Raw genomic sequence first — 22,462 nt, forward strand, 5'->3', positions numbered from 1 at the left:
ACATTTACAATGGTTCCCGGCCGGTAAGCGAGGCATTGGTTCCTGGCTTAGACATTGCAAGATGTAAAGATACGCAATGACTAATCTCAGGGGTCATAACAGGACCAGATTGCCTATCCTGAAAACAAGCCGGGAGTCTGGGGGCCGCAGGCCACCAGCAGGGTAATGGGGCAGCGCCCTTTTAGGGGGACCAGGGGGGGCAAAGCCTCGGACGATTTTAATCATTTTCAGACCCTTCTATATTGCATTTCCAAGCAGTTTTAAATGCATTTTGTTATAGCAAAAGAAAGATTTTTTCCAAGAATTTACTTATATAATTTTCAACATATATTACATTAACCAAATATTTTGTAAAAAATATAATCACTTAAAAGTACGACCTTAGCCCATAATATAAACAGCACTAAAGAATATTATATAAATATACATAATAAGAACGATTTCCATCTAAAAACTGATGCTATATTCATTGAACAGTTTTAATTGGACAATGCACAAGATGAACAAATGAGATGTCTCCACCTTAAAAATTTACATTGTTGAAAATTGAAACATTAAATATCAAACATTGTTTATTTGAACAGATATTATTCGACATGTATGTATAATCTATAATTGAAACATGGAACATATCAGCTGAATACTCAACACATGCATTATTTCTGGTGATAAATAATATTGGCGGTCTTTGGCTTCCTTAAGAATACGGGTCCAGATCTTTATTAAGAGAAAAATAAAACTAGTATCATGATACACTTTAAACTATCTTTAAGTCAGTGGAACTGTGTGTTTGTTGCATTTATTGTAATCATGTCAATGGGTCAGATATAAGGGTTAACCATTTCCCCCATAAGCAGCAAAGTGAAAATCGCTTTTGCAACCAGCATAAAACCAGAGCAGCCTGCGAGTAGCTCGCAGTCTGTTCAGGTTTTATGCTGTTTGCTGTTCAACTCCCAGACTGTTCAGGTTTTATGCTGTTTGCTGCTCATCAGTAACTAAGGCTTGGAAATGAAGACTTTAAAGCTTGAATCTGGTAAGAAAGGTATTTACATGTAATTAAATTGAACTTTCTTAAGGACTACAAATGCGTCAAAATACGTATCTAAAGGGTAAAGGTTTAATTTTCCTCAGCTTTATTCATAGAATAGAGCTGCTAATCACGAACCCACTCCAATCCATCTCAACCACTGAATCGTGAATCGGTCTTGAAGTGATTGATTCTTTCTTGCAGAAATTGGAGTCTGAATAGGGAATGAAAATTTGTGATTAATAATGTACTTCATGACAGTTCTGCCTTGATTTAGCAGTGATTAGAATGGGGACTGTAAGAATTCTTTGTGTAATTAAAACTATGAGAAATAGATGTTAGGTTGATCTTATTGTTTTTTGAGACAGAATAAGTTTCACTCTTTCCTGATATTTTTCGCCAAAATAGGCTTTTTCAATATGTGTTTTTACCAATTGTCTGCATTTTCTTTCTGTTACCTAAAAAATGTATTATCCAAAAAAAGTGCCATGTTAGCATTATGTTTATTGCCTACAGGTACCCAGTACTTAATGACTTTGCTTGAAGATCGTGTAAGGAAGATTTTGTGACAACTCCAGAAATAGCAATATAAATTACAATCTCATCATCAAATGGTTGACAATTTAATTATTATGCCACACAAAAACAATGTTCAATAAATGTGAAAGGAAACTGTAACATATCTGGACATAAAATATTTCTCATACATGAAGGTAGCAACAACTCTGCACAGTAAATTAAATACTCTATATTCACATCTGCATGCTGGGATATTTGTTGTCTGCTAAATTGGTGTCTGCTGAATTTCTAAAATCATAATTTTCTTCACTTTTTTTCAAAGACCACTATCAAAATAGCAAACAGTTTGGATAAAGATCAGACGCCACGTTTTAAAACGTGTTGTCTGATCTTGATCCAAACTGTTTGCAAAGGCCTTTAAAATTCGGTTCCAGCGCTAAAAGGGTTAACATCTGCCTACTGTGTGCACACTGATCATGATCACATTTGTGTCCATGATTCCTATGGAAACTTTTCAGATTGTCATAATTAACTGTTTGCTTATCAAATTCATCATACACTGAGAAAATGTGGTTGTGCTTTCACGAGGTTTTTAAGAACAATCTGTTATAATAATGATCACAAGGTGATGTTTGGGACCCCTGTGCTGGTGGAATTCATAAAGCTCCGTAGCGAAATTGTAACTTAGAAGTTGTACTTAAGTGAAACATTCAAAAACATTTGTCTCATCAATATCTAATGGGGGGGGGGGGGGGGTTCTTACAAAAGGCAAAATTTATGATCATTTTAACAATATGTTTTGAAAATTTTAATGTAAACATTTCTAAACATGAACTGGCAAAAGACTTTGGAAATTTATGGAATTTTGAAATTTCCTTAATTTTTTTGCTAAGGAGCTTTTGGAATCTGGTAAAATACATAAGCTTTAGTTCAAAATCACTCCTTTGATCTGGAACCATCCTTGAACGTTGCGTACTTATTACTCGTAACTGCAATTATTGTTTTCTGAAATTAGCTTTTCCGTACTCAAGCTGCAAAGATATAGAAGGTCAATGTTTGAGATGATAGCTTTAGTGGTAATAAGGATAATGACATTGAGAGCTCAAACTTAGTTTAGTATCAATAAATAATGTTATCCATCTTTTATGTCTGTCCTTTCCAACTGTTTACGCGCACTCAAATGGGATCATCAAAGTTCAGCCCCAAAGGCGTGCTCAGAATATTTAGATTAGCAACTCTTTGTTAGAAGGTTATTGGCATGGATTGCTTCATTTATTTTCATTAACATTGTCTACATCAAAGAAGTGTGGGTGGGCATTGCTTTTCAAACCTACTAAATATTGCTTAGTATATAGCAGTTGAAATGTCCCTCTGTCTGTCCGTCTGTCCGTCCGAAAACTTAAACGTTGTCCATAACTGTTGCAATATTGAAGATAGCAACTTGATATTTGGCATAAACGTATATTTCATGAAGCTGCACATTTTGATTGGTGAAAGGTCAAGGTCATCCTTCAAGGTCAAAAGTAAAAAAATACAATCCAAGGGAAGTAATAAGCTTTAAAAGGGAGATACTTTCTAAACCTGTCAAATGATATATTGAAATTTTATTTCAAAGCGGCGTAATAGGGGGCATTGTGTTTCTGACAAACACATCTCTTGTTAAGGTCCAAATCAGGACATTCCATAATAATAACTCAAATCGAAACATTCCGCAAGCGTGCAGATTTGGAGAGGTATGGCATGTATGCTGCATTTAGATAGTTTAGGTTGACATCAGCATTGAAATCTCATGCCAATGTCTCGTTTCAGCCCCGGAGATGTATGCGTGTGCGATGGAGGAATGTCCGGGTTACTCTTACGCCATCGACTGGTGGTCCCTCGGTATCTGTGCCTATGAAATGCTCAGAGGAAAGGTGGGTCATTCCAAGTCTTCACTTAGTATCAAAATCAATCTCAATTTTGTAGCTCAACTTGGACGACGAGTTTTGAGTTTCCACATATAAGAGCACTATAATGTTGGTCGGCTCACTAAAAATATATATATGCAGACTCACTTATTCTCACTCAAACTGAGAGTTTAGGCAAACTCAAAATTCATTTTTATGTCCCCCACTATAGTAGTGGGGGACATATTGTTTTTGCCCTGTCTGTTGGTTGGTCTGTTGGTTGGTTTGCGCCAACTTTAACATTTTGCAATAACTTTTGCTATATTGAAGATAGCAACTTCATATTTGGCATGCATGTGTATCTCATGAAGCTGCACATTTTGAGTGGGGAAAGGTCAAGGTCATCCTTCAAGGTCAGAGGTCAAATATATGTGGCCAAAATCGCTCATTTTATGAATACTTTTGCAATATTGAAGATAGCAACTTGATATTTGGCATGCATGTGTATCTCATGGAGCTGCACATTTTGAGTGGTGAAAGGTCAAGGTCATCCTTCAAGGTCAGAGGTCAAATATATGTGGCCAAAATTGCTTATTTTATGAAAACTTTTGCAATATTGAAGATAGCAACTTGATATTTGGCATGCATGTGTATCTCATGGAGCTGCACATTTTGAGTGGTGAAAGGTCAAGGTCAGAGATCAAATATATGTGGCCCAAATCGCTTATTCTATGAATACTTTTGCAATATTGAAGATAGCAACTTGATATTTGGCATGCATGTGTATCTCATGGAGCTGCACATTTTGAGTGGTGAAAGGTCACGGTCAAGGTCATCCTTCAAGGTCAAATATATGGGTCAGAATTGCTCATGTAATGTCACTTCTGCAATATTGAAGCTAGCAATTTTATATTTGAAATGCGTGTGTATCTCAAGGAGCTGCACATTTTGAGTGGTGAAGGGTCAAGGTCATCCTTCAAGGTCAAACGTCATATAGGGGGACATTGTTTTTCACAAACACATCTTGTTGAACATGATGTTGAGCGTGATGTTCAAACTCATCTCCTATGTTGAGAAAAAAATCAAAATAGAGGTAGAATATTGATTTGAAGCAATGCCCTTGTCTCTCAAACATGATCCTGTCAAAGAACGTCATGCATACAAATTATGAGCCTCACTGCTGGAAGACCTAAAGTTTTGTCCGAGATTAGCCTGTGCAGACAGCACAGTCTTACTTGGGAGGACCCTTTTGACGAACATTGGATTTTGGTTAAGAAGAGACTTTATTTAAACCAGAAAATTCCATCAAATTCAAAAGTTTTGTCCCTTCCTAGCATGCACGGACTGCACAGGCTTATCTTGGATAACATTTTATGGACAGATTTAAAGCACAGTTTTCTTTAAAAGAGAGGGCTAATAAGATTCTGTTTTGTACTGAAATTCTAATTAAAGGGCTTAAACCTTAAGCAATCTTTGATCAGATCCTTTTTATATACATGAGGATGACAATATGAATTAACCCTTACTCATGCTTCATTAACCCTTTCCCACTAGATACGTATTTTGATGCATTTGTAGTCCCTTAGAAAGTTTTATTTAATTAAATACCTTTCTTACTAAATTCAAATTTTAAAGGCTTTATTTTCAACCCAAAGATACTGATGAGCAGCAAACAGCATACAACCTTAACAGACTGCAAGTTACTCGCAGGCTGTTCTGATTTTATGATGTTTGCAAAAGCCATTTTCACTTTTCTTCTGATGGGGAAGGGGTTTATGATAAAATCTTAAACATCCAAGACCCCATAGACACCATGTACTTGTCACAGAGTCATCAAGGGGTTTCTGGTAACAAAAAATTGTAAGATTCCATGAAACATTTTGCTTACAAATATATCCTGTTTTCCAGCGTCCATATGATATACATTCCAACACGACGGCTCAAGAGGCAAAGTTGATGTTTACGACATCGAGGCCTTGCTCAGTGACACCCTGGGAGGACCAGATGAGAGGTCTGCTGAAACAGGTACATTACCAATAGCAGAAATGTAAATATGCAGGCTCTTAAATTTGGTAAAAGAACCAGTTCGGTACAAATTGGGAAAAATAAGCGCGAAAACCCCTGACATTGGAAAAATTAATGTCGTAAAATCTTTAGATTGGAAATTATTGGTTGTTTAAATTGCTTGGAATAAATTGTAAAAACCGATTCACGTATTCATTGACATGCATTTTAAATTGAAATGTTCAGTTTCAGTTCTCATTTTATTTATTCACTTGCAGATAATGCATTTTTGGAAGGAAATTTACAAAATTTTCTTTCCTTTTGGGAATTTTTCAGACGGCAATTGGGAATTAAGTACTTTTTCCTCAATTGGGAAAGTACCTTTTACGGGTATTTTATCAAAAAGGAAATAAATTGCTGAAAGGACTTCTTAACTTGCATCTAGTGTTCTTTGGTCAGTTATTGATAATTATCCGGCTTGAATCAGAGTTAGTTTGAATAACTTAGTGAACCATCCTGTCACAACTTTGTCGACTTTGCTTGGAGTAGATGCCTATCTCAGTAAGTAAAGGGCTGGATTGTTAAACCAGGGATCATGAGTTTAAATCCCAGCTGTGTAAAGCAGAGAATGATTGATGGTGTGGTGATAATGATGAGTATAGCACAGCTGTTTATCAAGTTCCTGTTTACCATCGACCTGTGTTTATTGCTCTGTTTTCTGGTATATCATTACTCTGTGTTCCTGTATTCCATTGCTCCCCGTGTTCATTGCTCTTTGTTCTTGTATATCATTAATCTGTGTCCTGCATATCATTGCTCTGTGTTCATTGCTATTTGTTCTTGTATATCATTACCCTGTGTTCCTGTATATCATTGCTCTGTGTTTATTGCTCTGTATTCCAGTTGCTACACTTGGACCCAGACAAGCGGATATCATCCCTTAATGTGCTCAAACAACACAGCTACATGGTAGATATGGACTTCTCAAGAGTCCTGCAACGTCAGATCAAACCTGCCTTTGTGCCTTCTGTGAGTGACAAGTGTTCAGTGTAAAACTGGTGTACACTTGGAGACTTTTCTAATGAACACTTTTCAAACTTGAATATCTCAGTTATGAGTGAAAATATTTATTAAATTTTTTACATGTGATCATTTTACTATATTCTGTGCAAGATTACGATAAAATCATTCATCCGTGACAATCAGGCACTTTTGGAATAGGTGTGGTTTCATCATTTTGCAAGTGAAAATGGTGAAACGTGATTGGATTCTAATTTTATTTCAATTCTTCATTTTAGATGGGTTGATACACCAGGAAAACAAATTAATTTTAAAATCACTATGTTTCGTATAAAAGTTCCGGAGCATAACAGCGCAATCAGCATGTTGCAGGCTACCTTCCCCACTTGCTGAAGCATCCGATCATCACGGATGAATGATTTCATCATTTGCTTGTACATTTGTACATACTGTAGTCAAATGATCCCATGTACAATTTTAAATCAAAATATTCAGGGCTCAACATTAACAGTTGTCCTATTGCCCCTGGCAAGTAAAAGTTAGGTCTGGGCAAGTTATTTTATAAACTAGTTGTCCTTCCGGGCAAGTGCAAAAAGGAACAAATAGCATTTATGTAAGACTTTAATTAGACTTTAATTGCTGTAATAATTTTGTTTAATATGCAAAATTAATTAATTATTAAATAAAAATATGAGGTTTACAGTTAATGTGATATTTCATGTTTGGGCAAATGGATTAACATTTTGAGGGCAAGTAGGTTTTCTAAGTACTTGCCCGGTTGGGCAAGTTGGTTTTTAGGTTAATGTTGAGCCCTGAATATTTAATCATAACTGAGATATTTAAGTTTGAAAAATGCTGCGCTGAAAAGTCATCAAGTGTAGTACAGCGCGGTATATAATCCCAATTTAATTTCAATTTCATCATTCTAGGTAGGTTTTTACACTAGGAAAAAACATTAATTAGAAAAACAATATGGCTCGTATGAGCGCAATGTTACAAGCCGGTCGGTCATTAAGACGTGTAAGTTAATGCGTTTTACTTTTCTCGTTATTATTTTACGATGTTCTATTTTGAGAATTTTACTTTTTCAATGATATTTAGCTCGGCTGTTTTCAGAGAAAACCTGAGGTATTGTCATAGCCAGCTCGTTGTCCAGCGTCTGCCGTCCGGCGTTCGCGTTGTGCTAAAACCTTAACATTTGCTCTAAAATCAAAGTGCTTCCACCTACAACTTTGGAACTTCATATGTAGCTGCACTTTGATGAGTTCTACACACCACACCCATTTTGGGTCACTAGGTCAATGGTCAAGGGCACTGTGACCTCTAATATAAAACATTAACATAGGCTCTAAAATCAAAGTGCTTCCACCTACAACTTTGAAACTTCATATGTACATGCACCTTGATGAGTTCTACACACCACGCCCATTTTTGGGTGACTAGGTCAAAGGTCAAGATCACTCTGACCTCTAATATAAAACTTTAACAAAGGCTCTAAAATCAAAGTGCTTCCACCTACAACATTGAAACTTCTTTTTATGCCCCCCTTCAAAGAAGAGGGGGTATATTGTTTTGCACATGTCGGTCCGTCCATCCACTAGATGGTTTCCGGATGATAACTCAAGAACGCTTAGGCCTAGGATCATGAAACTTCATAGGTACATTGATCATGACTGTCAGATGACCCCTATTGATTTTCAGGTCACTAGGTCAAAGGTCAGTCACAGTGACTCGAAATAGTAAAATGGTTTCCGGATGATAACTCAAGAATGCTTAGGCCTAGGATGATGCAACTGCATAGGTACATTGATCATGACTGGCAGATGACCCCTATTGATTTTCAGGTCACTAGGTCAAAGGTCAAGGTCACAGTGACTCGAAATAGTTAAATGGTTTCTGGATGATAACTCAAGAATGCTTAGGCCTAAGATCATGAAACTTTATAGGTACATTGATCATGACTGGCAGATGACCCCTATTGATTTTCAGGTCACTAGGTCAAAGGTCAAGGTCACAGTGACTCGAAACAGTAAAATGGTTTCCAGATGATAACTCAAGAATGCTTAGGCTTAGGATCATGAAACTTCATAGGTACATTGATCATGACTGGCAGATGACACCTATTGATTTTCAGGTCACTAGGTCAAAGGTCAAGGTCACAGTGACTCGAAACAGTAAAATGGTTTCCAGATGATAACTCAATAATTCTTATGCCTAGGATCATGAAACTTCATAGGTACATTGATCATGACTGGCAGATGGCCTCTATTGATTTTCAGGTCACTAGGTCAAAGGTCAAGGTCACAGTGACTCGAAACAGTAAAATGGTTTCGGGATGATAACTCAAGAATGCTTACGCCTAGGATCATGAAACTTCATAGGAACATTGATCATGACTGGCAGATGACCCCTATTGATTATCAGGTCACTAGGTCAGAGGTCAAGGTCACAGTGACTCGAAATAGTAAAATGGTTTCCGGATGATAACTCAAGAATGCTCACACCTAGGATCATGTAACTTCATAGGTACATTGATCATGACTGGCAGATGACCCCTATTAATGTTCAGGTCACTTGGTCAAAGGTCAAGGTCACAGTGACAAAATAGATATTTACACAATGGCTGCCACTACAACTGACAGCCCATATGGGGGGGCATGCATGTTTTAAAAACAGCCCTTGTTTTTTCTTCCTTTTCTTCTGACAAGCTTTCATTTATTCAAAACTGCGCCCACAGTTGAGGGTTGGCACCCGCTATGCGGTGCTCTTGTTTAAAAAAAAATTATGTTTGATATTTTTATGTTGATCAATTTCAATTAAATTAACATGATTTATTAGATACATGATGAATTAGTCTGAGTCCAAATTTCAACAAAATCCGTTCGCAAATAAGGGAGCTATATTGATATGAATACATGTTGCGTTGAAAAAGTCTCCAAGTGTATACCTGGATATTTTAAAGGGCAGGCATCCTGTATCTGAATACTGTCCAGTGATGCTTATCATTCATTACAAGTGAAAATCTTACTTTCAGAAGTAAATGTATCATATCTTTTCAAGACTATTAGTTTATAGATTTTTATGTCCCCCACCACTATAGTGGGGGACATATTGTTTCTGCCCTGTCTGTTGGTTTGTTTGTGTGTTTGTTTGCGCCAACTTTAACATTAGCAAGAACTTTTGAAATATTGAAGATAGCAACTTGATATTTGGCATACATGTGTATCTCATGGAGCTGCACATTTTGAGTGGTGAAAGGTCAAGGTCATCCTTCAAGGTCAAAGGTCAAATATATACATTCAAAGCGGCACAAAAGGGGACATAGTGTTTCTGACAAACACATATCTTGTTTTATTATTATTTTTAAGTTTTGCCCATTCAGCGAACACATCAGACATGCAAAGTTCTTCTTTATAATGACTGGGTTGTAAAATGGCAAACTCTTTCATTTGTATTTCCCCCTTCCAGAATCATCTGAATTACAGGACTTTGCTTTTCTCTCAACTGCTCCAGTTTAATGTCACTTGACTGTAACTAAAAATATGGGACAAAACTTTTCATGTTTATGGTATTGTTTGTTTAAAGGAAGGCTCTTGTTAGTAAAAATCCAGTAATGGAGGAAAATGTCCTCCCACTTAAGCTTGTGCAGACTTCACATGCTAATCGGGGCCGACACTTTACATACATGCAGTGCGCTTGGTTTTTGGCCAGAATGAGGCTCATTTGTGTCTTGTTCTGAGAAAACTGGGCTTAATTCATGTTTGTAAAGTGTCGTCCCAGATAAGCCTATGCAGTCCACACAGGCTAATCAGGGACGACACTTTCTGCTTTAATGGAATTTTTAGTTTCAAGGAAGTCCCTCCTTACCGAAAATGAAGTTAAGGCGGAAAGTGTCGTCCCTGATTAGCCTGTGCGGACTGCACAGGCTAATCTGGGACGACACTTTACGCACATGCATAAAGCCCAATTTTCTCAGAACAAGACACAATTTTGATCTGGGATTTCAGTTGAAGGATACTCCTGTATTGCTTGCTAAACCATAAATGCTCAGAAGCAAAGTGAAAATGGCTATATGCAACCAGTGTAAAACAAGAACAGCCTTGGCTATATGCAACCAGTGTAAAACAAGAACAGCCTTCGATTAACCCTTTACCACTTATAAATATATTTTCACGCAATTGTAGTTCCTTTAGTTGCTTCTGAGTGGGAAACGGCTAACTTGCAAGCTGTTAAGGTTTCATGCTGTTCGCTGCTGATCCTGAGTATCTCAGGGTTTGAAATGTCATTATGAAGCCTTGAAAACATTTTTCTGTTAAGAAACGTCTTTAATTTTACTAGATTTTTTAAGGGACTACAAACAGGTGAAAGTGAGTATCTGAGTAGTAAAGGGTGAATTCATCTGCATAAAGTGTCATCCAAGAGAAGCCTATGCAGCCCACACAGGCTTATCAGGGATGACACTTTCCACTTTGAAGGAAGCTCTTCTTAGCAAAAATCCATGTAAGGCGGAAAGTGTCGTCCCAGATTAGCATGTGCAGCCTGCACAGGCTAATATGAAATGTCTTTTTAAGGGACATGCATTAGGCCCAGTTTTTCTCTGTACAGAAAGACCACCTGAACTGTGACCCAACTTACGAGCTGGAGGAGATGATAATAGAAGCAAACCCGCTGCATAAGAAGAAGAAACGACTGGCAAAACAGTCCTCCAAGAGATCTGATGGGCATGCAAACTCTCAGGTGAGCATGATGATGAGGAGGAGGAGGAGGAGGAGGATGATATGATGATGATGATGATGATGATGATGATGATGATGATGATGATGATATTGATGAATGATGATGATGATGACGACAAGGAGGATAAATAACAGATTACTGCCTTATTGTTGTGTAATATATCAGGTGAGGCTTACAATTGAAGCAAAGCCGTTGTTTTATTTGTGTCCTGCCTGATATATTACAAAATTATATGGTAGTAACTTGTTTTCCTGGAATATTTCATGACAGAGGTTTTTCTCGTCAGTTGTATCTCATGAGTTTATGAAATGATGATGTATGCTTTCACATAATCTGCCAATTGAAACAACTCACACTCATGAAATATTCCTTTTATTGAATAATCATATCCTTTACAATAAAACTAAACCAAAATATTTTTGAAAACAATTATTTTATTTGAAATTGAAACATTAACATAAGAGAAAAATAAGAGATGCGCTGAAATACATCATATGATGTACAAAATAAACTGTCACTCAGAACATTAACGAAATGTATTCTTCTTCTTGATCAACATATGCATAGTTTAATGAATAAATCCATAAACGCTAAAATGCCGTCCCTGATAAGCCTGTGCACACTGCACAGTCTAATCTGGAACGATACTTTACTCACATGAATTAAGGCCCCTTTCTCAGAGCAAAGCACATGTGTATATTTTCTGTATTTTACCAGTAAAGGGTTTTGCGCACTATTGAAGTGACTATTGAAGTGGAAAGAAATTTGATTTTTTGCTTGACACTGAAAGATGGGGTCAATTTCTGGGAGGGTATTTATTGTATGAATGTATTTTCATTGGTCAAACATTTCCAAGGTGGGATTGCTTTTGTTTTTTGGTAAAATATTTAAAGTGGTGGAGCAAGTTCCCATGATTGTTGATTATATAGGAATATGCAATATATAACCATGGATAATGGAGTAAATAGATATATTTTAAAGGAAAAAATATGATAAAGGAATAACTGTGATTAAGGTATATAGCATTACGGAAAATATAGCATTTTGGAAAAAATAAGATAAAAGAATAAATTATGATTATGGAATAAGTATGATTAAGGAACAAATATGATTAAAGAATAAATAGCATTATAAAATAAATATGATTATGGAATAAATAGCATAATGAAAGAAGTGCAAAATCTGAGATGTGCAAACATATTAAGGTGTTTAATCTGCTTCTATATAAAAAATAATTGTTTTTCATTCAGCCCTTGCAGTGTTTGAAAGTTTCAACTTACCAGTATTTAACAAAAGCACACAACAATCTTGCAACATAATTCCAGTACTTATCTCTGGTTAAGTGCACAGATTGCAGTTAACCGTTTATTTCCCAGGAAGTGATAGACAGTGAAAAGATTGCTGAGGAGGCTTTCTCGGACTTCAAGGCATACAACAGGGAGAGGTAATCTTAACCCTTTGCATGCTGGGAAATTTGTGGTCTGCTAAAATGTCATCTGCTGAATTTCTAAAATTAGCGATTTCTTGGATTTTTTCAAAGAATACTATCAGAATAGCAAACAGTTTGGATCCTAATCTGGATCCAAACTGTTTGCAAAGGCCTTCAAAATTCGGTTCCAGCACTGAAAGAGTTAATGTTCTCAGCCAAAATGGCTAGAATTTTTGGTTTTAAAATGAATAAACATAAGGGAGAGGTAATCTTATTGTTTTATGCTTACCTGGCTAGAATTTTTGGTGTTAAAATGAATATATATCAGGGAGGGGTTATTTTTATGTTCTCTGCAAAAATTGTGGGATATTGGAAGTTCAAATTAGCCTTCAATAGGGAGAATTCCTATTATTTCTGTTAACCAATATGGTGGGATTCAAGGGTTCAAACTGGCAAACAACAAGAAATGGTAAGCATATTGCCTTTTACTAACATGGCTGAATAGGAGGATCAAATTGCAATGTTATTGTTGTCCGACACTATGACAAGAATGTGTTTATTCAAATTAACATACACCAGGAGGAGGTAATATTATTTTTTGTCTGACACTATGACAAGCATGTGGGGATTCAAATTAATATATAACAGGAGGAGGTACATATTGTTGTCTGCAACTATGACTGAAAGTCGGGTGTCACATTTAAATAGAAAGAATTCTTCTTTAGTGATGATTACGCACAGTTTTGAAAATATAACAGTGGTAGAATTATTGATCTATATATTATTAAGTGTACTGGTAAATGGCAGTTTACATGCATCTTGCACCTTATAAAGACAATGTTTAAGTTCATCATTTGAACCTTGTTATCTCCTGGGTATATGTCAGATACTGTAAAAGATTTCAACATGAAACTTCATTGGTGTATGGATGTCAATTAGAAGAAGTACCATGCACAAGAACCATAACCCTACACGTTCTTAAATATCAGGTATCGCCCTTTGTTATGTCCCCCACTATAGTAGTGGGGGACATATTGTTTTTGCCCTGTCTGTTGGTTGGTTGGTTGGTTGGTCTGTCTGTCTGTCTGTCTGTTTGCGCCAACTTTAACATTTGCAATAACTTTTGCAATATTGAAGATAGCAACTTGATATTTGGCATGCATATGTATCTCATGGAGCTGCACATTTGAGTGGTGAAAGCTCAAGGTCAAGGTTATCCTTCAAGGTCAAAGGTCAAATATATGGGTCAAAATCACTAATTTAATGTACGCTTTTGCAGTATTTCAATATTCAAGATAGCAACTTGATATTTGGCATGCATGTGTATCTCATGGAGCTGCACATTTTTAGTGGTGAAAGGTCAAGGTCAAGGTCATCCTTCAAGGTCAGAGGTCAAATATATGTTACCAAAATCGCTCATTTTATGAGTTCTTTTGCAATATTGAAGATAGCAACTTGATATTTGGCATGCATGTGTATCTCATGGAGCTGCACATTTTGAGTGGTGAAAGGTCAAGGTCAAGGTCATTCTTCAAGGTCAGAGGTCAAATATATGTGGCCCAAATCGCTTATTTTATGAATACTTTTGCAATATTGAAGATAGCAACTTGATATTTGGCATGCATGTGTATCTCATGGAGCTGCACATTTTGAGTGGTGAAAGGTCAAGGTCAAGATCATCCTTCAAGGTCAAATATATGGGTCAAAATTGCTCATGTAATGTCACTTCTGCAATATTGAAGCTAGCAATTTTATATTTGAAATGCATGTGTATCTCATGGAGCTGCACATTTTGAGTGGTGAAGGGTCAAGGTCAAGGTCATCCTACAAGGTCAAACGTCATATAGGGGGACATTGTGTTTCACAAACGCATCTTGTTAGGAGTCTACAATACATCACGGGATTAGCATCGATCTATAAACAGCATGTATTTGGCAGGAGATATCATTTCAACGAATTTGCTGGTTTCTTTTAAATAAATTTTAATCTTTAAAATGTAAATATTATATTTTTGTTAAGCCAAAGTTTGTGATTGATTTATTTTCATTACATGACTTCTCGTTTGTATTCAAAATGCTCCCAAAAAATCAGGGACTGTGCCAACATAAATTCAGGTTTATAAACAAACGCGCCAAGTAAAATAAATTCTTCCCATCTCCAGCGAAGTGCGGGACAAACGGCGCCTCCATGTGACCTCCAGTGACTCAGCGCTGGCTCATCACAAGGTGACGTGTGATATGGAGCGTGACATCAAGAAGCAGGCCCTCTGCAAGGCCAATAGCGAGTCTGCCACACACGCCTTGAAGGTCAAGGCCACCTGATAGACATTGAAGGTCATGGCCACCTGATTGACATTACAGGTGAAGGCCATCTGTTAGCAAATTAGGGCTAGGCCATATTGGAGTTCAATGACACCTGGCTGACACTGAAGGTCAATGCCAACTAAAAGCAAATTAGGTCAAGGCCGCATGAAAGGTCAAGGACACCTGATTGACATTAAAGGTCAATGCCACATGATTGACATTAAAGGTCAAGGCCACCTCATAGCAAATTAGGTCAAGGCCACATTGAAGGTCAAGGCCACCTGATAGACACTGAAGGACATTCTCAAGGCCTACTGTATATATTTTGTTATCACTTATTTATGTGCGTTCTGGGAAAACAGGGCTTAATGCATGTGGGTAAAGTGCTGTTCTAGATTAGCCTGTGCAGTCAGGGACATCACTTTCCGTCTTAACCGGACTTTGGCTAAGAAGAGACTTGCTTTTAATGATTTTTTTAAAGTACAAAGTGCCGTCCCTGATAAGCCTGTGTGGATTGCACAGGATAACCTGGGAGGATGATTTGCGCACATGCAAAAAGCCCAGTTTTTCTACAGCGAATGAAAAATATTAAACATTTAAATACTCTTCAAAATAAAGTAAAGCAATATTCTACTTTATTTGCAATTCTGTCAAAAGGTGTTGCTTCTCAACTAACCTGTGTGCTTGTTGGTGTTGTATGATGAGTACTACTGTAGTTCAATTTTCTTTTTTCCAATATGTGCATGAGACGGTAAACATTTAGTCACCATACCGCATAATTTATTATATATTGGTTGGACATAACTATGTTCTTACTATCACTCTGTGCATCATTATCATTAACTTTGTAAAAAAATGATTCTGCATTTTTGATGAATAAATGTTTTCATCTCAAGTGTAAATGCCTATTATGTTTTCGGAAATGAAAACGGGACATACCTGAAAAGGTAACTTCACTCTTAATAATGCTCAAACATGTAAGAAAACGAACACTGTACCTATTGTTTAAGTTAAACCCTTACTTTTTATACAAATGCTAGAAATTTAGCTTGTCTAGAAATTATTTTATTGTTCCATTACATGTAACTAGATCTTAGTTTATGCACATTGGAAAGAGTGCTTACAAATCTGCATAAAGATAAAGGCAGTGATGTTACATCTCTATAAATAGAATAGTAATAGGAAAAGTTATGGTAAATGCAATAAAGGCATATAAATATGTGAGCCTTGCTGTGCAAAAATGGGTCTAATACCATATGAGGCCAGCATAGCCCCGTAACATCCTGTGCATACACATTTACAGTTCTTTGTGTTCATGTTTATAATTTGGAGGTCACCCTATAACATGCCATTGACACTTTCAATGTAATATAATCATGATACTTTTATATATATCAAGGGTATAGTGCCAGAAGGTCGTAAGTACAATTTTCATAAAACTGAGAAAATGGCAAAATAAGGTGTTAAACATGCACATTTCTAGATCTATCATAGTTACGTTATTGAAATTTGCTACATGTATAAAGTAGTGATAAGAGTATTTAAATGTCATATTATCACTGCTTTATCCATTATTTGTAATGAGTAAATGACTTAAAATGTACATACTGCACTTTGGCATACAACGATGTGCTGGTTTGTTTCTGGGAAAAAATGCTGTAAGTACACTTACTGCATTTGAATTTTATAGGATTTGTCAATATGATAAAGTCGATGTGCATGTAAGTACACATACTTCATTTTAGCACTTGTAAAATATGTCATTATTCTGCTTAATTGTACACATACAACACATTGTGTACTGCATCACTGAACAAAATGACAAAATCATTATCTATATACACCATTATTTATTTCAAGGAATACAATGAAGCAATTGTCAATGACACAATAAGTACTAGGATACTGGTTATTTCATCTAGTAGACAGACAACTGACATATTCATATCACAAACAGTTAATTTGCATCTGAATCCACATCATCTTCCATGATATCTGGATCTGGCAAACGGTCTCTAATTGTGTTGCTGTCTGGAAGAGTTTTGATGTACGCATGGAACTCAGAAGGTATTGTTCCATCGCTGCAAAGAGACACCAAATCTGCCTTTTTGGCACTTGAAATTGACAGCTTTGTAAGGTACAACTGTGGCACTGGTGCTGTCATAGCTTTTGTTTTCCTTGATGACTTTATTTTCATACTGCAAAAGTTGCAATCAAATTGATACTTGAAGAAGATATCATTTGGCTCTGACTTCCTAAACCTAAGCCATCTGATCTTCATCCATTGAACTCTTTGACCTTTAGCATCTACCGCATTTGCAGATAATAGAGAGTTAGCCAGCGGTTTCAAATTAAGAAAGTCAAAATACTTCAATGGTACTACAGTGTACAGGCACTTTTTTCTAGACAATCTAATGACAGTGTCCCACTGACTTGGAACAAAACAGGTGCTGATAAGCAGAATAACGTTTCAACAATACTGTATTGTTGAAACGTTATTCTGCTTATCAGCACCTGTTTATAGCCAGGAATACACAACAGGCAGGACACTGCTCTCCAGTACAATATGATACTGCAGATATCCTTTCTAAGATAAACTCAAGATAGCAAGTTGATTTATTACAGTGAAGTCTTGCAGTACAAAAAACCTTAAACTTTCTTTATAAGTTAATTAGTTCATATGTATATTAAGTAGTTATTAAACTTAAAACATTTAATACCTATTGATACAAGCAGTTCTGTTGTTTTTCAGATTTCTGTATGTATACTTAAAGCATTTTGGTTTCAAATTACAGTCGTAATATATCTTTTCTAAGATGCAACAAGTATACTTAAAACATTATCCCCCTGACTAATTAACACTACATGTTTATTCTATAATGTTGTAAGTACATATATTCTATAATGTTGTAAGAACACATACCTTAAAATGGCACAAAAAAAATATCTGTTTTCAAGAAAATATTTACTGTGCCAAAGTGAAGTAAGTACACTTGCCCCTCTTTGGCACTTACTGTAAGTTACTTAATACCTTCTGGCACAAACAGGACCAAGTCAAATGGACTTAAGACAAGTGGTCATTATCAAATTACACCGCTAAATATAGGAATATAATGACCAAAGCAAAAGCAAAAGTTAGATAAATATATAACAACTTGTTTTTTGTTAAATGTCAATTTTGACATAATCTGTACTTACGACCTTCTGGCACTATACCCTCGATATATATTTGTTATAAGATGCATGTTAAACACGGTATTTATGAGAGTTGAATAAAATTATTGTATCACGTTTAGATGAACTTAGTTTTTTGCTTGTCTGTTGACTGATGCCCTGATCTATGTTGGATTTTTTACTTTTGTAATCTATTATTTGTATTTACTATTTTGTGTAATTATAATTTGTTACATGTTTACTTTTTTAAACTCATTTTGTTAAGTTTGCTATCATATACTTTTGTTAAATTATACTGTATGTTTTCTAGTTATTTTACTTCACATGTACATAATTGATTGTAAAAAAACTGCAATAAGATTCAAACTGCCAAATGTAGTATATAAGCTCACCTGAGCACAACATTCTCATGGGAGGCATTAATCGATCTTCAGTCTGTCCATTTCGGGAGTAAATATTTTCTTTTAACAAATTCTCCTGAATGAAAGGTAGATTTAATGAAATCCTTGTGGGAACCTTTTTGTTGCACAAGGCGTTCCAGGCCATTACATATGTAGGTCAAAATAGCTTAACATAGATTTTAGAAGTGAAAACATACAAAATCAAAAACCACACGATCAGGTGTTGTTACATATAACGTAAGGCATGTTACATGCTCTAGTGGTCCTTTTCAAAGATTCTATTATTATCATATCTTTTAATTAATATTCCTCTTAGCTTATATTGCAGCAAGGGGGTGGCCATTTTTCTTTATATGGCTATTGTAAAACCTTACTGGCACTCTAGAAGTCACATTCTTAGTCAAATCTTCATGAAACTTGGTCTGAATATTTGTTCTAATGATATCAGGGCTGAGTTTGGAAATGGTTCCCGTACGTTGAAAAACATGGCCGCCAGGGGGCTGGGCATTTTTCCGCCTATGGCTATAGGAAAAACCTTGTTAACTCACTAGTTGAATATTTTGCCAAGTTTGGAAATGGTTTATGAAGCATTTCAAAAGTTGCTGAGAGCAGTTCAGTTCCCTATTGTTTCAGGTGAGCGCCTGTGGGCCTCTGGCCCTCTTTTTAGTTTAACAACTATCATATGAATTAAGTTCCTTTGATGACATAGTCTTTTGCTCATACTGTAAAGTTGTGATGTACATGTAAAATAAATTTGTTTGCTAATTAAATGCAATCTCAGTATTTCTCCGAGCCTTATAAATTAATTTACAACAAATGGCTACACTGGTGTTGATTTATTAACTGATCAGCTTGATATTCATCTACTTAGAAACATACCTATATCTCCATGTAGTGTTTTGTATTCTTGATGTTAACATTGAGATATTTTATGAAAAGTAGAATGCCATGAGAACAAAAAATATATTCAGTGGAAGCTGAATACATATAAAGGTCTACATTTCCTATAAAAAATAAACATGCTCATATTTGTTTTAAAAAAAAATGCGTAAAATTGCGTAATTGTATGTTTCATGGCTGAAGTTACTGAGGAATGCCGTGCAATTTTGATCAAAAAATGTTAATTTCATGTACACCAGTCATGTCAGAAAATGTTCATTATCCCACATAATTACATGTATTGTTGTCACATTTATTTATTTTATCCCATTTTCAACGCGACATTGACGGTAGAACACCTTATGGAATATACTAGCCTGTATTCAACCTTGTGGGATATACCTGTCGCGTGCACGGACTACTTTTTACTTTACCACTGAATGATTTTTCATAAGAAATAAAGTCGAGAAAACTTTAGCTTCAAAAGTATGAGACCTTCAACCTTTAAATCTAGTCATATGACATAATTTTTCGCCATCCGTATAATGAATCAGCTGATTGATGGCGTCATAAAATGACATACTTATTGCGTCATTTTCCCCAATTTTTTTGACGCTTTATTATAAACGCGACTTATTTCACATGTACTGTATATCAACATAATTGTCAATTTATCACATTTTCCTTATTTCATGTAATGTGCATTGTTTATAATCCATCCATATACTTTTGACATTTAAGAATGTACAACAAGCCATACAAATATCGCACAATTCATAAATAATCTGCAATATTTGCTTTCCGATTAAATTCACGTTAGGCATAGAGCTGTGTAAAGTATAAGATGGTAAAAATAGCACCACACTGGAATTCGGAACGTCCCATTTTGTGCACGGGTATTATCCACTCATTTATCTGTTGTGTAATGGAATGTTTTCCATTCTTTGTGTATTTATATTAAATTATTTTGTACAATATGGGCATTTACCATAGACAAATAAAACATTGTGCAAGTTTAAACATAATTATGTTTGTATGCAGAAATCTGCAAATGCAACCGAGTTTACCAACGGCTATTATTTGATAAACTGCTCCGGTTCATTTTAACAGCAGTAATGTACATAGAGTACATGACGTAGCGTGTGATGAAGAAGAAAGTTTATCGAGTTCGTAAACTCATTTGAATATAGTGATAGGATGGCATTAGGGTCTTTATTTAACTATGCTTAAATAATAATTAAAGACCCTAGATGCAAAATCGTAAATTATTGAGTTAAATGGATTTTAAAGGATAATTAAAGGTAAGAAACTAGTTCGAACGTGTTTTGGTTTTTGTTTGTACTTTTGTCGTTCCCTGTTCTCGGGGAAATGATTTTAGCATGGGCGCCATTGATGCATCGGATCACACACGGCATACCCATAACATTTTTAAAAAAAAAGTTCTGCGCATCCTTAAATTCGTCGTCCGAAGTCGGAAAACGTATTGCCCTGTATATTAAGTCAAATAAAGTGTCAGTCGCTTCAATTGTCTGTTTACTTGTCGAAATTGTCAAGGTCGTCGATGGTGTACATGTATCATAATGTGGACATCAACATCATTTTGTCAGGAGCAATCGCTGCCATATTGGATTTTGATCATTTTCTTTCGAAAATAAAATGAATTATAGTAAAGTAAAATCCTTTTGTGGTCGTAATTTGTTACAATTCGCAAAATGCGTAAAATTGAATCGAGGCATATGGTGATATTTTTACTTGTAAAAACTATTTTGCGTACCAGAACAAATGCATTTATATCACTACGCATGGTTACATTCGTTAGATTTAAAGCGCTTTTAAGACTGAATTAAAATTATTGTTAAGGTTATTAGATCTATTTATGTTAAATGTCACGTTGAAAAAAAAATCAAATGGGATAAATAGAATACTAGGATTAGCGTTGAATACAGAGAAGTTTATGTAGCTCGGCTCGAACACCGCAAGCGCTCGCCAAGGCTCGCGCTTCCGGCGTTCTAAGCCTCGCAACATAAACTTCTCTGTATTCAACGCTAACCTAGTATTCTCTATAGTATGTCATATTCAGTTAATTTGCCACATATGATAATAATTAAAAGCTCCATGCGTTCTGTGCTGATTAAACACATCATCAGAAACTTTGTGAAATAGCATGGGTAATGAATACAGCAGGGTTGAATATAAGCAGGGCCCACTTGCCTAAATGATGCTTTAAAAAAAAGTGATGTCCCCCTAGAATGTTTTTTATCACATCTGTACGAGAAGAATTGTCAAAGATTGTCTGAAATGTCATTTGTACACAAAACATTTCAAGAGATTGTCTGAAGTCTTTTGTACACAAAGCATTGACAAAGATTGTCTGAAATGACTGTTGTACACAAAGCATTGCAAGCACAAGGGTAAGCAACCATGGCCTTATTGTACACAAAGCATTGCAAGCACAAGGGTAAGCAACCATGGCCTTATTGTACACAAAGCATTGCAAGCACAGGGGTAAGCAACCATGGCCTTATTGTACACAAAGCATTGCAAGCACAGGGGTAAGCAACCATGGCCTTATTGTACACAAAGCATTGCAAGCACAAGGGTAAGCAACCATGGCCTTGTACACAAAGCATTGCAAGCACAGGGGTAAGCAACCATGGCCTTATTGTACACAAAGCATTGCAAGCACAAGGGTAAGCAACCATGGCGTTATTGTACACAAAGCATTGCAAGCACAAGGGTAAGCAACCATGGCCTTATTGTACACAAAGCATTGCAAGCACAGGGGTAAGCAACCATGGCCTTATTGTACACAAAGCATTGCAAGCACAGGGGTAAGCAACCATGGCCTTATTGTACACAAAGCATTGCAAGCACAGGGGTAAGCAACCATGGCCTTATTGTACACAAAGCATTGCAAGCACAGGGGTAAGCAACCATGGCCTTATTGTACACAAAGCATTGCAAGCACAGGGGTAAGCAACCATGGCCTTATTGTACACAAAGCATTGCAAGCACAGGGGTAAGCAACCATGGCCTTATTGTACACAAAGCATTGCAAGCACAGGGGTAAGCAACCATGGCCT

The 22,462-nt window shown here is 36.1% G+C and overlaps 1 protein-coding gene across 4 annotated transcripts in view; it reads left to right on the forward strand.

Moving 5' to 3' along the window:
• LOC127842966 (serine/threonine-protein kinase 32A-like) overlaps positions 1-19,270 on the forward strand; it is a 109,060-nt gene extending 89,790 nt beyond the window's left edge. For all 4 annotated transcript variants that reach the window (XM_052372773.1, XM_052372776.1, XM_052372778.1 and 1 more), the window contains 6 exons: positions 3,356-3,459; positions 5,341-5,457; positions 6,340-6,465; positions 11,062-11,193; positions 12,570-12,637; positions 14,784-19,270. In XM_052372773.1, the coding sequence (XP_052228733.1) occupies positions 3,356-3,459; positions 5,341-5,457; positions 6,340-6,465; positions 11,062-11,193; positions 12,570-12,637; positions 14,784-14,943 (707 nt within the window). In that variant the 3' untranslated portion in view covers positions 14,944-19,270. The remainder of the gene's footprint in view (positions 1-3,355; positions 3,460-5,340; positions 5,458-6,339; positions 6,466-11,061; positions 11,194-12,569; positions 12,638-14,783) is intronic.
• Positions 19,271-22,462: the final 3,192 nt, after the last annotated feature.

This window comes from Dreissena polymorpha, chromosome 8 (assembly GCF_020536995.1).
Source record: "Dreissena polymorpha isolate Duluth1 chromosome 8, UMN_Dpol_1.0, whole genome shotgun sequence".
In the NCBI taxonomy this organism is placed as follows: domain Eukaryota; kingdom Metazoa; phylum Mollusca; class Bivalvia; order Myida; family Dreissenidae; genus Dreissena; species Dreissena polymorpha.